The following is a 15,674-nucleotide window of genomic DNA, read 5'->3' on the forward strand; positions in this document are numbered from 1 at the left end:
TCACTTTTTAAGACCTACGCAATAGGTTACACAGCATATATTTCCCGATTAATTACCGCAAAAGATCGGGGGTTTAGAATGCTGAAGATATACATTTTCCAGCTGGAAATGGCTTCACAGAAAGCATTGATATTTCTTTCCGATTTTATTCATGTGTGTGAATGACGTGGCATGAATAGATTTAAAAGGAGGAAAATCAAGTGATGTAGCAGTGAGTTTGGGTAGGGAGAAATCACAGCACATTGCGTAATGTCGCTTTTGAGAAGATTTTCGATATCACGAAAAACATTCATTAGTTCATATCTCTATCTCGGCATTTAAAACTCATAAAAAATTTGTTTCGCAGCGCCTCGATTTAGCCAAAAGAATATTTAGGCTCGACAAGTTGTTTTCCTCTTTTCTTTTCGGTTATGTTTGTGTATTACATTTCCAAGAACAGCAGCAAAACAAACAAACATATAAAGATGCTTATCGGTCTTTTCGCTTAGATCAGGGGTCTACAACCTTTCAGACACGGTGGGTCAAATTGAAACTTTTAAAGAAGCTCGCAGGCCACCATGTAATTTAGTGACATCTTGATAGAAAGGGTCAATGGAGTTAGAGCTAAACTGGAACAAAAATTGATTGAAAACTTTTATTTGTTCTGAACTTATTTCTTATCAATTTTGATAAGTTCTGTGAAACAGTTTTCTTCTAATTAAATTAATTCTGAGATCAATTTCAGTCTGTGACTGGCATCACTTTAAATGATTGTAATTATTTTTATTGCCGTAAGAAGAGCTACGCGTGTCCTTATTGGCACACGGGGCTTGAGTTATGAAGAGAGACTTCATTTTTTGAATATGTTTACATTGGATGAACGCAGGTGTCGAGGAGATATGATCGAAGTGTTCAAAATTTTCAATGGGATGGATAGAATGGACCATGAACTTTTAGTACACCGCCAATCGACTGCTTTTACAAGGGGACACCAGTATCGATAGGTGAGGGACAATGCAAGGTTATGGTGTCGCAGGGAATTTTTCTCTAATACGGTTGTTAATAAATGGAACAGCTTACCCGCGGAGGTAGTAAATTGTAATACAATTGACACGTTTAAATAGAAATACGATAAACATGTTGGGGTAAATCGAGAAGCTATCCGTACTTAGTATAAGACAACCATAAGTATTCTTTATGGGCATTGTATAGTATTTTATCATGTTTATATATTGATTATAATTTTTGTTAATCGCATTCTTAATTGGGTTGCTATATTTTTTTTGGAAATATGACACATCCATATTTTTATGGGCATCTTTTTCTCGGCCACCTCGTTGGGCATTTTGCCTGTTGTGGTGTTGTATTTGTATAAATCTGAAAATTATATATATTTTCCTTCTCAATACATCTTGAAATAGCCGCCTGGCAGTCGAGTGGTTAGGGAACTAGCTTCTCACCGTGCAGGTCTGGGTTCGAATCCCAGTTCGGGCATGGAGATGTCAACTAAAACTAACAAATTCCCTGGACGGATCATGCTAATCTCTTGGGAATACATGAAGATCATGTTATTGTTTTTAAATCATGTTTCAGTAATCATGCAATTATCCTTTTATTCATTATGAAATAGTTTCTTTCATAAATTACGAAATTATTTATCTCATTGATTTGTTTTTTTCACTAATTCTGGAATTATTTCTATTAATTCTGAATTTTCATCGAATTGCTCAGGAATGAATTCTTTCATTTATTCTAGAACTACTTATTTTATTGATCAAATCACAAAAAGAATTGTTTGACAGGACAAAGAAATCCTTTAAGAAAAGTATCATGCATTGAATTTTAATTAGCAAACTTTAAAAAAAAAGTACACATAATTTTGAGCGGTATTTTATGCACAAGTGTTTGACCATTGATTAGGCCTAAGTGAGGGATTGATTATGCCAAATTGATTATGAATTCACATGGGAATCGGAAACATGAAATGAAACACAGTTACATAGGATATAACTTCTAAGCCAGATTTGAGGGACTTTTCCTTCGCCAAGGAACACAGCTCTTTTTAACTCGTTATTTGGTGGTGCTGCAAGCAACACACACGAGTTTCTTATATTTTTCAAGTAACAGCATTTTATATTTTTCGAGCTCATTTCGGAATTGATGCTTCTAAGCAACTCCTAAACATTCTTATGAGTAGGGCCGCAACTAGATACTTTGTCACCTGCGGCAAGCCAGAATGTCGGCGTCCCTTGCATGTAGAGGAAGCAGTTAAAAGGTGAATTCGGCGCCCCTTCTGGTTCAGCGCCTGGGGCACCAGACCCGCCTGTTTTCCCCTGGTTGCGGTCCTGCTTGTGAGCTTTTCTTGAAGTTTCTATAATTACCAGCAGAATGGTTCAAAAATACACATCTCCTATTTCTTGACCAAGCCAAGCAAGAATGATTTAACCCTTGAATTTTGGAGGGAAATACAGTGTGAAGGAGACATGTTGCTGTGCATTCTTCAAAAATGATAGGAAAGTACCTAAGTGGGTAAACAATAAATGAAATTTTTATACTATTCAAATCCATATAATATAAATACACTGTAGTGCAATATCCCATATTTTTTAAATATTGACAATATATATATTTTTTGGTCATGAAATAGGATTCCCGGTACCTCTTTTTTTTGCTCAAAATATAAAAAAAGCCTCAAAAATTTTCTCTTCTGGATATTTCAATGCATGCCAATTGAAGGGTTAAACTAACTTTGACTGCAAAGATCACAGAAATGTAATTTGGCAAATCCAAAATGAGTACAACTGAATTTGATGTTTCACGATACAGCACTCAAATTTTCATACGCAACAATTATTAAAGAATACCAATCATGCATTTCATACATTTTAACACATACAAAAAAAAGCTTGTATTAAATTTGTTTTTATTGCTACAATGCATTACATTTCGTACAGCATGTAAAAAATCTTTAACACTTGTAAATCAGTGACCTAATTTGTGATATGACAAACACAGTCCAAGGACAGCTGCTCCATTTTACTTCATAGACTAGACGATTATTTTGGTTATAAGTTTTCTTCCCACATGAAAAACACTTGCAACACACACACACGACACAAATATATATAAATTTATTTCTTTGTTACATGCATACAGATCTAGTCATTGAACAAGGCACGTAAGTTTATGGCACTTGGCACGTCACAGAATATTTTTTTTTACAAAGTGAGAAACAAAACCAAGCAAACTTGATGTAGAATAAATTAAGAAAAACAGCAATCTTAGATATACTAGTTGAATAAGTAATGAGTTTGTATTTTTTTTCCAAAATATACTGCTATACTTTCCAAAATGAGAAGTTTGAATTAATTACTTAGTAGAGTTACCAATTCTAATTGGCTGATATTGAAACTGTCAGCACCTAAAAAACATTTTTCACAAAATTTAAAAAATCAAGAAAAACATTCCAATACTAAAATCTTTGGATGAAATAAAATGATAGGAGCTTAAAATGGAGTGTTAAAAAACACCATCCTCTTTAAGCTCTGTTGTATGAGTTATTCATTATAAAAGCTACTGATGGTGATATTCATATAGTCCTCTGAGCACAAGATTAGACTTGGCTACGTCACGTCATGTAGGGCTGTCTTATTCTTTTCTACTCGGTCGCTGACAAATGATTCTTGATGCACAATCGCTTTACATAAAATAGAATCATCCAACGTGATGTAGCCAAGTCGCATCGTTTGCTTTGAGGACTATATCAGAGAAGTTTGGTCTTCAAGATCAAACTTAAGTATCGACCGAATTTTATTTGCTTTACTCAAGTTGTACCTACAGAGAAATGCAAATAAGAAACCTTTTTTTCATTAAAACACAATTAAGTAAACACTTATAACATTATATTGGAAAGTCAAGATGATCTTAGAGAGAAAGAAAACAAAATTTTGTCTGGACGTCTATATTTTAAAACTTGATACTTCACAAAATTTGCAAACATAAAACATCCTCAATTTCACATTGTTCTAGAAAAAGCAAAACGTCACATAAACAGCTGTGTAAGTAGAAGTAGGTAAAATTGATAAACACGTCAATAAGATAAATACGAAATTACATCTCCGGGAAACCGGCACAAGTCACTCATCAGAGTTCATTTCAAGACTGATAATAATAAGATAGAGTATGGTATTCAGTTTTACTGTTCGGTATAATGTAAAGTTTGACAGTATTTACACTGAATCTAAAAAAAAACGCAATATACGAGTGCAAATACTACATAGAAACACACTCCCATTTATGCAAAAAAATTGAACATCTGCGAATTCTAGAATAAATATGAAGTCCTAGAAACCAAATTCTTGCAACTGTAGTTGGGCACATTTATTTGAATGTGGTAGCTGTCCAACAAAAAATGTCCACTTGCACTTGATTACAGATAAGCTACATCTATATATTAATCTGTGCTGACAAAAGCATTGAAACCAACAAAATACAGTCAATGCTCATTATAGCCACCTTCTATTATTCTGTCAAAAACAGATTTTATATCAGGTTGTTATTATCAAAACGAAAACATATACACTAGAACCCCACTAATAGGAACTAATTGGGACCATGACCTGTTCAGATTAGCAAAAAGTTTGAATTACCAGGGTTTGTCTCATAAACATGGCCATTTAAAACCAATAATAGTGAGTATCTAGGAGTATAATAAAAGTTACAGACAATATGATTCCATTTAACAACAATTGGAAGTCAATAAAATTTGATGCCTATGGGCCCCAAAGCAGAATATGCTGAACTCTGCGATGTATGTTGCAGAACAATCTGGAAGAATTTTAAGAAAATTGTATAAAGCACTATTATGGGAATTTTTATTGTAGAACATTTCCACTCAGCTGAGGGCTTGTTGCGGAGCAATACAAAACATTCTGCTTTAGGGCTTATGGGATACGGCTGCCCGGCAACAATTCTCATGCGTGTGCAGAGCATGATACACTTACAAACAGCACCATGTATGCTTTCCCAATACAGAATTTACGAATGCTTTTTTTTGTGCAGTTGATTCTTCAATTTTCTTGTACGTAAATTTTCTTTTTTAAAAGAGGCATTCAGATTACAGATTAAGCGAGTTTTCATATTAAAATGGGGTTCTAGTGTATAATGGTCATTATATAGAAACAATTGAGACTCATTGTCATTGTAATCGAATGGTCACTGTAACAAGTGTCAAGAGTATTTTTTTTTTTTTTTGGTTTCAATGATCTTAAATCAAAAAATATACCATGTCAAAACATACAAATCAAGTAATTCAATAATAAATTAACTAGCAAATGCTTGATTTCAAATATTAAATTGAATAAATTTCACAAAAGCAAAAAAAGGCCCAATATCAACATTTTGTTAGCTTTAAATGTTCTTTGGTTTTAGAGAAAACATATTTATGACAATTTCACTTATGAAAAAAAATAAATAAAGCATTACATTTTTTTTTTGTTCTCTTGCTCTAAACAATCCTAATAAAAAAGGATGCAAACATGGTTAGATATACAGATATTATGCAGAAACATTCCGTAAATGTGTGCTATATGATATTGATATAAATGTCTCTCTGCATCTTCTCAGTCATACAATTATTCCCCAAGCTTTCGAAATTTGTTTGCACCTTCCCATACTCTATTTTTCATAACTTACTTTCTTTCAAGCCGAGCACAACTCGGGTTTATCACCATCTATGGGCGATTTACTACCTAGTGAGTTGTGCTGGAAGTGTAACTGTGTGTGTACCTAACAGTCTGAGTGCATATGTAGTGGTGTGCTTGATTTTTCAGAGCTGCCATCTATATTTCAGAAGTGAAGTGACTCATGTGTTATGACTGAATTACATTTGTACTGTTTGTAAATCTGTTGCTCTCTGTGGAGAGACTTTTTAAAGGGGAGATGGGCTCACATTCGTGCCTTGAAATTGGGAGAACCACCGAAAACCAACTTCAGCTGACCACCACTGCGGCAACGATGGGGTTCGAACCCAGGACCTCGTGGCACGAGTCATCACTATGACCATTCTACCACCACAGCGGCTATTTTTCATAACAGTAGTGCTGCTGCATATAAAAAAAAACTTTATCATTGAGTAGTTCACAAATTAGCAAGGTATCCCATCTCAACTAGGAAACTACGGCAACTCCACAGAGAGATTTTTCCCAGAGTTTGAAAAAACCCCTACTCTATATGTTGCTTTCTGGCCATGTTTTTATTATGTTTCACAAGTTTCAAATAAATTATTATTCAACACAGATACAACATGCTAGACCTCACAGTGAATAAGAAGAAATAAGATATGTTTCATTTTCAATAGTAAATAAATCTTGTATATACACTGCTACATGAAATTAATATAATAATGAAAATTATCATGTTATATGAAATACAGAATATTTTCCAATCTAGGACAAACAAGACAAAAAATAGTAATGAAAACATTTGACAGGTTTGTTTTATCACTCGATATCTGCAGCATAGGTGCCAATCCAGAGACTCAAAAAATCTGTAGTTTGTCACATGACGAAACATTTTGCTGCAGAAGAAAACATATCATACAAATATGAAAGAAAATTGGTGATTTTTTGGGATATTCCATTCCTGTATTTTGGCCCTCCTGAATTTTTTTTAAAGTGGCTCGTTTCTTCCCATATATTTTACAAAGTCTACTTAAATTTTTATTCTTCATCATAATCAAACTGATTATTATGTCGATGAAAATTCATCAAATATATTTGTCATGTTAATTTTTTTTATGGAATTCATCTTAATTCACTGTGATTTACAGTAACACTTCATTTCCTGCCATTGCCGTTTTTTTTTTTTTTTGGAGATTCTACCAATAATTGGACCATTGGCTCATGTTTGCTATCATATTTGGTGACAATCGGAAATTTCCTGCATTTTTCTTGAAAAAATATGACCACTTTGAGAATGCAAGGACTAAGAGATTTTCTACAGATATTTTTAATTCCTACAAAGCATAATTTGAAGATTTCTAGGGATTTTTCTATAAAGATATGAAGAAAAATCTGAAGAATTCTGTTCCCAACCAGACAATTTTGATAAGGCTAAAAAATCGGAAGGCTTCAGGGTAAATTGAAAGCATTAGCACCCATGCTGCAGTGTTTGAGATGATGGACAATGCTCAACATTTTGGGGGGAAAAAAATATGATGTAATATTTCTACGCAGAAAATTACATAAAATTTTATTTACATTAGGTAATAGACTGATAATATAGAGGAAAAATTCAGCATCAAGTAAATCTAAATATGTATGTTACGGTAGATATGATAAATCAGTGGTTATCCATAGTTGTCAGTTATGCATAATCACCAATAGTTTCATAAATTTTCCTACATTTATCACTTTTACCAGTGATTATGCATAATTCCAGAATGAAGTTATGAATGGGCTCCACATATTTTGGGATAAAAATTAAATTGCATGAAAATAAGTGATATAAGGATAAAAATGTATAAATTATTTTCAGTCTTGCATTGTTAGCTTTCTTCACACTTATCAACATCATTAAACATAATCAATATCACAGATTGAATCCATCATCTTAGACTGAAGTTTGAGCAAAATGTCCGGTAAATTTAAGTACAGAAAAAGTCTGTTACAATGAGTACAACTTATAATGAGAATTGCCCTATAACGAGTGATTTGCAAGTGATTGTCAAATAGCTAATGTTAAAGATACAAAATATTTGGTTATAACGAGTACAGAATCAGGAATCATTCGCTATAATGTTGAAAAAGTTTTCAAAAGTGTCAGTTTTTCCTTCTTTATCTTCAAGAATTGAGCATGTTATCTTGACACATGCTCCTCGTTAAAATTACTTTCTTAGGCGCTTCTAATGAACAAAGGAAAGCCAAATTTTTTTAACACCTCTTTTCCTATTTTTGGAATCCCCCACTATACACATGAAATGTGAAACGATTTTGTTTGGCTTTTGTCTTTCCCAATGACTAAGAAACCGCAGGACCTGAAGTTGAAAGTCATTTCCGAATGACTGAAAAAATTATACTAAAAAAACTTTGATTAGCAAAAATTTTTTTTGATTTCATGAATCCATGGAACTGAGCAGAGATATGATAGTTGGGAATTTCAGTTGGCCGACTAAATCGCTTTGACAACTCCACGTAAAACTGAGAATCAACTCCTATGAGATCAAGATGAATTTCATGACTAGGGTTCTGTTCATTTGTTAGTATTAGAACAAAATGATCTAAAAGGCATTTTAATGCAGATAAATCAACAATTTTCTATAATTTTTATAACCTGTAAGAGCAAAAAATTGGTAATTCTCTTAACAAGAAGTCTGTTATAAAGGAAATTTTCCTTGTGATGGTGAGCTTTCCCTGTAACAGACATTTACTGTAATTCATCGAGTTTGATAAATTTGCAAAATTTATCAAACTTACTAAAATAGTCTGTAATTATGCATAATCACCGGATTTATCTCATTTACCATAACTCTCTCTCTCTCTCTCTTATTTCGACCCAAACCCTCAGGAGAAAGGTTTTTTGTTTCCTAAAAATAGGGGAACAATGAATGTAATATTATAGTAAATGTAACCCAATAAACCAAAGACCTTTGAAAGAACAGAAGTAATCTTAAATTATATCACACATTAGTTTAAGTAACGCATAACTTTTTTTTAATGGCAAAGCAGTGACTCCAAGCAGCTTTCAAAAACAGAAGAAAACGTGCTAGGCCAGTACAATAGGGAGTTCAGTTCAATGAATTGTTCACAAATCAGGTTACAAATTTTAACGATAATTCAAATCCAAACCTTTTCTAACTAAATTTTCAATCCAAATAATCTAACCAAAACTAAACTTACTAATGCTCAGAGTTACATACAAAGCATATAAAAATATTTTTATCTTAATTAATGACTACAATAAATATTTTTCACACCAATAAATATGTTTCAGTGAAACCCCTCTCAACAGCAGGGCGAAAAATTTTGTAAAATAAGGGTGACAGTAAGAACAGAGGTTCTTATCAAAGCCTTAAAAATCATTCTTTGCCATGAAATAAACACAATTTTAATAAGTCAGAGATTGTGAAATGAAACTAGCACATACTATTGTACAAATACCCACTTTTATTAATGTAAAAAATTACTGTAGCATCAGGTAAATGAGCTGCATCCTAAAAAACAGTGAAAGAAAAAAAAATTTATGGAAACCGAGTATAAGCTACACTTTATTTTCATTCGATTTGATAAAACACTAAACATTTAGGAATAACTTAATCTCTTACACTTAACTTATCATTCAAGTTTTCCTTGAGAGCTTTTACAATAAAGCTGATTTAACATTAGCATTAGGCGTTATTCTGGAGTAAACAAAAATGTTTTAACCGTAATAAAAATAAAAACAAAATTCTGTCTATAAGAATTCGTTACAGTCTCTAGAAGTCAGAGAAAATATTTACTGAATAGGCAGAGACTTTAAATGAGCTACGAGAGCGAAATATTACCTTTTAAAGCTATATAAAGCTGCTGCAGCCTTATTACAGGAAATTCCTGGGAGGCACGAGGAGTAATATTCAAACACAGAGTGCTTGTGTCCATACAGGGAGTGCAACGTAGTGGAATGCCCCAAAGCAGAATGTTTAGCGCTGTTCTGAGACGAGCCCTCAACTGACTGGAAATGTTCTGCGGTAAAAGTCCCCATACATGTAATAATGCTTTTTTGCACTTTTTCTGCAGTAGCACTAATTGTTCTGCAACGTATGTCACAGATTTTGCCACATTCTGCTTTGGGGGTGGAATGAATGATGAAAATAGTGTATGTGACCATTTAGCAGGGATTTTCGATGCATGCTTTAAATAGGATTTCTTCCCAGAGAAATTATTATTCGGCTGTAAAAAGTGACCATTAAAAGGGGTTTTACTGTCCATGTATGCCAGCTGGCATTACACAGGATTTAAAAGAAACAATTTCATGCAATAACCATTAGGTTAGATTGTCTTGCAATAAAGAAATTATTTAGAAAAATATATCAGCAAATTAAATGGAATAACAGGCAAAAACTAAAATTATAGCAGACAGATATGGACGAATTTATGACCTACTAATTCAATGGTATCAAAAGAAATTTAAAAAAATTAGAAACATCACCAATTATCATACAGACATGTCTTTTTGACAACTGATTATTACTATGGCACACTGAACTCTGACTACTTTTTTTTTTGGTTTACAATAACAACATCTACAGGGAAAAAATAAGATAATTACACTATATGCATGTGTGCACACACTCACACGCTATTTCTGATTTATAAGTATAAAGCGCTATTTGTAGCTCGTGAACACTCATCTGGTCCGAGTCACAGATATTTGGATGAAATAAAACTTGAACTGTATAATTTTGTTTACCATCAGATATTTTTCATATTCAATGAATGCAAATGACTGTATAATGCAGGCATCAGGAAAAGTAATTTTTTGCCTTCTTGACATGAATCTGAGAACAAATGATGCTGAATAAATGAATGAAATGATGATCACATGTGTGTGGATGAAATTTGGTTACTTTTAGCTGGTGCACTAGAAAATGAACTCATCATGAACGTTCTGAACCGATCAACTGGAAAATTTTACGTATTTTGCTCCGCTCCTCGAAGAGGCTCCTGACAATCAGCACTTGAAGAACACCTACCACCAACATAGAGATGATAAACAGCATCGAAAACTGGTTGACACGGCTGTAGTTGTGCTCCTGGATATTCCTGTCTCTTGACTCGATAGCTTTAAGCTGGTCTTGATGATGCTTGACCGTTTTCAATTTGTCATGCACAACTTCTATAGATTGCTAGAAATAAAATAAAATCCCTCTGGTTATGAAAAAATTAGATACATAAGATACTCTGTGATAATAGTTGGTTATATAGATATGAACCTTTTCGAGAATGCTTGTAACAAAAATTAATGTGCATTTTCTTAAACATAAATCCATCTTTAACTTCATGACCACAACCCAGAAAAACATACACTAGCAAGATGTGATTTGATCTCTTCAAAGAAAATATTGCAAAAGGCTGAGGATATGTACATGCCGACGTGCATTCTTTCAGTGTATGGCAACTGATGTAATGGAAATGAATATCTTTTTAAGACAGTATACTGAGCATTTATTTTGTGTATGACAACTAATGGCTTATATAGATAAGATAGATAACATGATCATCACATATTCCCAAGATATCTTTACGATCTGGCCAGGGAATTTGTTAGTGTGTTAGTAAACATCCATGCCCGAACCCAGATCTGCACAGTCAGAAGCTAGCTCCCTAATCACTGGACTGCCAGGTGGTGGTATGTGTTAAAGCATTAATGTTCCATTCATTTATTCAGCGCATGGCAGTTGATAGCTTGTCATATCTTTTAAATACTAAGTGCACCACATATTTATTCAATATATGGCAGCTAATGACTTATCGCATATTTTAAGTGTATTTACTCGGTGTATGGCTTGCATGTAAAAATAACTATGTACCAGATAATCAAGTGTACCACATATATTTTATACCACATTTTCACAAGTTTGTGTGGGACTGGGGCCAACTCTAAAATGGTCAAGGGAATAATACGTAATTATCAAAGAAAGCTACTATCAAGGAAAATAAATCAAAGATTGTTAAAAAACTGAGATGGAAATAAAATCTTAAGTTCACAAGTTGTATTCGAACAGGCGATCCTTTCAGTTGCAGATCCTGCACACTACCACCTAGGCTAATTTCAGTTGCTGTCAGCAGATCTAATAGAACATTGTACACCAACTTTGGCAGTAGCATGCATACACATTACGCCACTTTCCTTCCCTTTACAGTCCTCTGCCGTTTATGAATCCACTGTGATTGCTAAAATGATTTTAAAAAAATTCTATTAAAGTAATTCAAACAGAACTGACCTTTATCTGGTCCATTGTGTCATTGTAAAGCAGTTCAGGAGAGAAAGAATATTCGTCCCACAAGGGATCATCGTCATTTTCATTATTATTATCAACATACACTTCAAAATAGACTGTTTTCTTTGAGAAATGGCTGAATTCATTGTCAAAACAAAACTTGTAATCACCAGAATCTTTGGCGTCATACCTAAACCAAGAAATGTATTATCAGATGTCAAACTACAAAATATATAAATAAAAATGTCTCCTGTTTCTTTCCCATATCCTAAGAATTTCACAATGAAACTAATGCGATCATGACACCGGTCTCACCACAGATAATGAAACGGGAAAAAAATTATAATGGCAAAATATACAGAAAAACAACTTCATTAGACTCATCAATCAAATACGTACTTGTGCATAGCATTAGATCGCTTGAAATCAGATATCAATTCCTGTCTTCCACCAGGCGGGTACAAATGAAAATTTATATCAAGATCCTGTTGTATTTCGACTTCTCCAAAGCTGGAATCAATAACCTGGTGAAAGTGAAAAAAAAGATTTTGTCAAGCTGAGAAACAAACAAAACTAAAATATAATCAGTATTTATTGGAAAACATTTAAAACACTTACCAAAACATGATGAAAATCATTTCTTCAAAAAAAAAAAAAAAAAATTAAAAGAGTGATGCAATTTTATTAAACAAGCAAACTTAAATACAGCCAATGCCACTTATTAGAATCTCGGGTATTGTTAACACCTTTGCAAAGAACAAAAAAAAACGGACCAATATCATAAAATGAATTTTTTTTTTCTCTGTAATCACTACTTCGGATAATGTTGATAATTTTTTTCTCCATCAAAAGTGTTTTGACGCATTTTGAAGCTAAGGTTTAATCAAACTTTTTTTTCCTGAGAGTTATCAGACTGCAAGACTATGTAGGAGACTAGAAGGTGCTCTCTACCTCCTCCCTTGTTGACGAACATTTCTGTGCTCAATGTTGCAATTGGTCCGCAGTATTTGCCGGGATCCATGTATGCATGGAGCTGCTTTTTCAATGGGCTTCCTATAGTAAAATTAAACTTGTGACAAAAAAAAAACTCTTTCTTTCAATTCTTGATCAATTTCTTACAGTTGACTAGATTCAAATTTCTTTTTTCAAGAGACTTTCTCAAGGGATTAATGAGACATATTATGCATTAAAAAAATATATCATACTTCGTGTTATAAACTAGACAGTTCCATTTTAGCGCCTCACAATGGCTGAATAACAAAAATTCATAACTTTAGCTTGAGGGGGGGGGGGGGAAGTAGTCCAGTTTTGGAAAAAAATGTGGAATGATTGAACATTTTGTGACCAATTATGTAAAAGAAAAGCAGCCTCTTTACCTTACATCCCTTTCAATCAAACAGGATGTATGCCACCGTACTTATACAAACTGGACTTTTTTAAATATAGTTAGCATAGGAGTGAATGATCAAGTGGGAACAACTATAGTATAGTCCCTTTCAGCGCAATGTGTTAAAAAGTTTTTTCTTTGGCAAGAAAAACACCAAAAAGCATGATGAGAAGCTGCTAAGAGTGAAATGAAGTTACGCTTTCAGCTTTTTTACCAAAAAACAAATCGTCAAAAAGGGATAACAGTATGGCTGTAAAAAACTAAAAAAAACGATAATAAAAAAACAGTAACAAAACAACATTTTTAGACTGAATAAGGGATCAAGATAAAGAATATAAAATCCTGGACCAGATATGCAATTGAAAATGACAAATTATTGAGTAAGTGATTAGGCACATGGGTGAATGAGCAAGAAATTAAACAAATTAATAAGTGAGCATAAGAGTAAGCTCATGATTGGTAAAGTTGTCAGTGAATTTTCCACACACCATCGTGAAGAAGCCTGGGACCTGGTTGATACTGGACTGATGTGCATGAGTAGTCCTGACTATAACGGGTCAGAAGCATTGGTGTCTCAACAAAGACTGTACACTGACTGCACTGATGTGTGTGAACTGCACTATATTAGGGTGATAGACCCTAATATAGGGGTGTTCAACCACCCGCAAGTCATGAGCATTACCTATGCTTATCGTAAAAGAAGCACCCGTTATAGCAACATTTACATACGGATGCCTGAAATACGCGCAATCATGATTCTTGAATGCGACTTTTACAGGGAATTGAATTGAGGTGTTGATCAAGTGCTCCTAAGCACAAAATCTGGCATGACAATTGAACACTCCTGATGCTTCAATGAGCATCACAATGCTCGCGAGCAAATGAATTGATAAATGCCACCCCCTCCCCCAATCAGGGACATCTTAAGAGCATCATAAGCCCTGGGCAAGTGGATTTTTCTGTGGCCATGCCAGGCAAATTGACATGCTCACTCTTGAAAATTTCAACCAGATCTCATTTTTGTGAGGCCCTTCTTCTCTCGAGGCCCATCCATTAAGACAGCAGTGACCCTAATACGAAATATTTTCTGGATATTATCTTGTGGTTAACTCAGAAAGAAAACTTATCTGGTCTTTGCTGGAACTCGAACCCAGGCCCTCTTGTAAACCGGCAAACATGCTACATCATCATCTTGACAGGGTACTGCCTTTTTTTAAGGATTCATACGTGCAGAGGATCGGTCATATGGAAAATCCTCTGCACTGAGACAATTGTTTGCTCCTTTCATGTGCTACGGATTAGTCCGTGCAGAGGATCGGATGCACAGAGACAATTGCTTGCTCCTTTCATGTGCTACGGATTAGTCCGTGCAGAGGATCGGATGCACAGAGATAATTGCTTTCTGCTTTATTACAGAGTAGCTCCGTACAACTGAATGTTCATAGGCTAGTGTGTGAAAGAATGCATTTAGTCATGTAGGCTACTGTGTTCTTAGAAACGGCACGGAATTCGCGTGTAGCAGTGGACATTGACTCGTCCGTATAATGTGAAAGCTATCATCCACTTGCTCAGATCACTAATCGAATGTTTTCGTACGTCCGGTCCCCCGTACGGAAGGATCCGTAGTATATGAAAGGAGCATTATTTTATGCCCCTCTTCCAAACCTTGCCTGGTTTGCGGGAGGGCCTGGGTTCGAGCCCAAGAGAAGACCTAATGACTTTTCTTTCCGAGTTTACCACGCCATAGTATCCAAAAAATAGCCGTTTCCTTAATATACTAGGCCGGGGGAAAAAAACATTTATCTTTTATTTTCCGTATTAGTTTAACTGAAATGTGTTCGACTATATTTTATATTTTACATCGTAAAGGTATATGTATGTATAAGTTAATAAGCTTTCATATTAGGCATTTATAATAAAAAAAAATACTCGACCTGGTACTCTATTTCGATGCTGTATCCTTTTTGGACACTCTGGTAAAAGCATTCCGAGGTGCCGGGCGAAATGTGGATAGTGAGCTCAGTCTCTGCCTCCTCGAATTTTCTTCCCGCATCGAACATATTCAAGGGCAACGACGCGTCGATCATCAACGACAGCACCATCAGCGAACATAATCGATTAATAATCGCAACAGCCATTACTTTTATATTCTAATGCGCAAGAAAATTCCCAGACGAGTTACTATAACACTTTCACGATCTGATACCTATAGGAAAACAAACAACAATCACGCGTTCAAGTTATCAACCGGAATGAAGGAGGACCCTACAGATGACATGTGATTTGGGTAATTGGAAAAATTGTTTTTATATTCTCTGAAAATCATATATT

At 34.3% G+C, this 15,674-nt stretch overlaps 1 protein-coding gene across 1 annotated transcript; it reads right to left on the reverse strand.

Annotated features, from left to right (window-relative positions):
• Window positions 1–6,849: 6,849 nt before the first annotated feature.
• LOC149075814 (transmembrane emp24 domain-containing protein 1-like) lies at window positions 6,850–15,588 on the reverse strand. Its single transcript, XM_089243327.1, has 4 exons — window positions 15,278–15,588; window positions 12,356–12,480; window positions 11,960–12,146; window positions 6,850–10,861 (listed from the first exon to the last, which is right to left on the reverse strand). Exons 1-4 carry the CDS (start codon window positions 15,479–15,481, stop codon window positions 10,613–10,615), a joined length of 765 nt encoding a protein of 254 aa, XP_089099453.1. The 5' UTR covers window positions 15,482–15,588; the 3' UTR covers window positions 6,850–10,612.
• Between the last annotated feature and the right edge of the window lie 86 nt (window positions 15,589–15,674).

This window comes from Pholcus phalangioides, unplaced genomic scaffold, assembly GCF_987345545.1.
Source record: "Pholcus phalangioides strain wild (caught in Gottingen) unplaced genomic scaffold, Ppha-v1.0 ptg000015l_1, whole genome shotgun sequence".
Classification (NCBI taxonomy): domain Eukaryota; kingdom Metazoa; phylum Arthropoda; class Arachnida; order Araneae; family Pholcidae; genus Pholcus; species Pholcus phalangioides.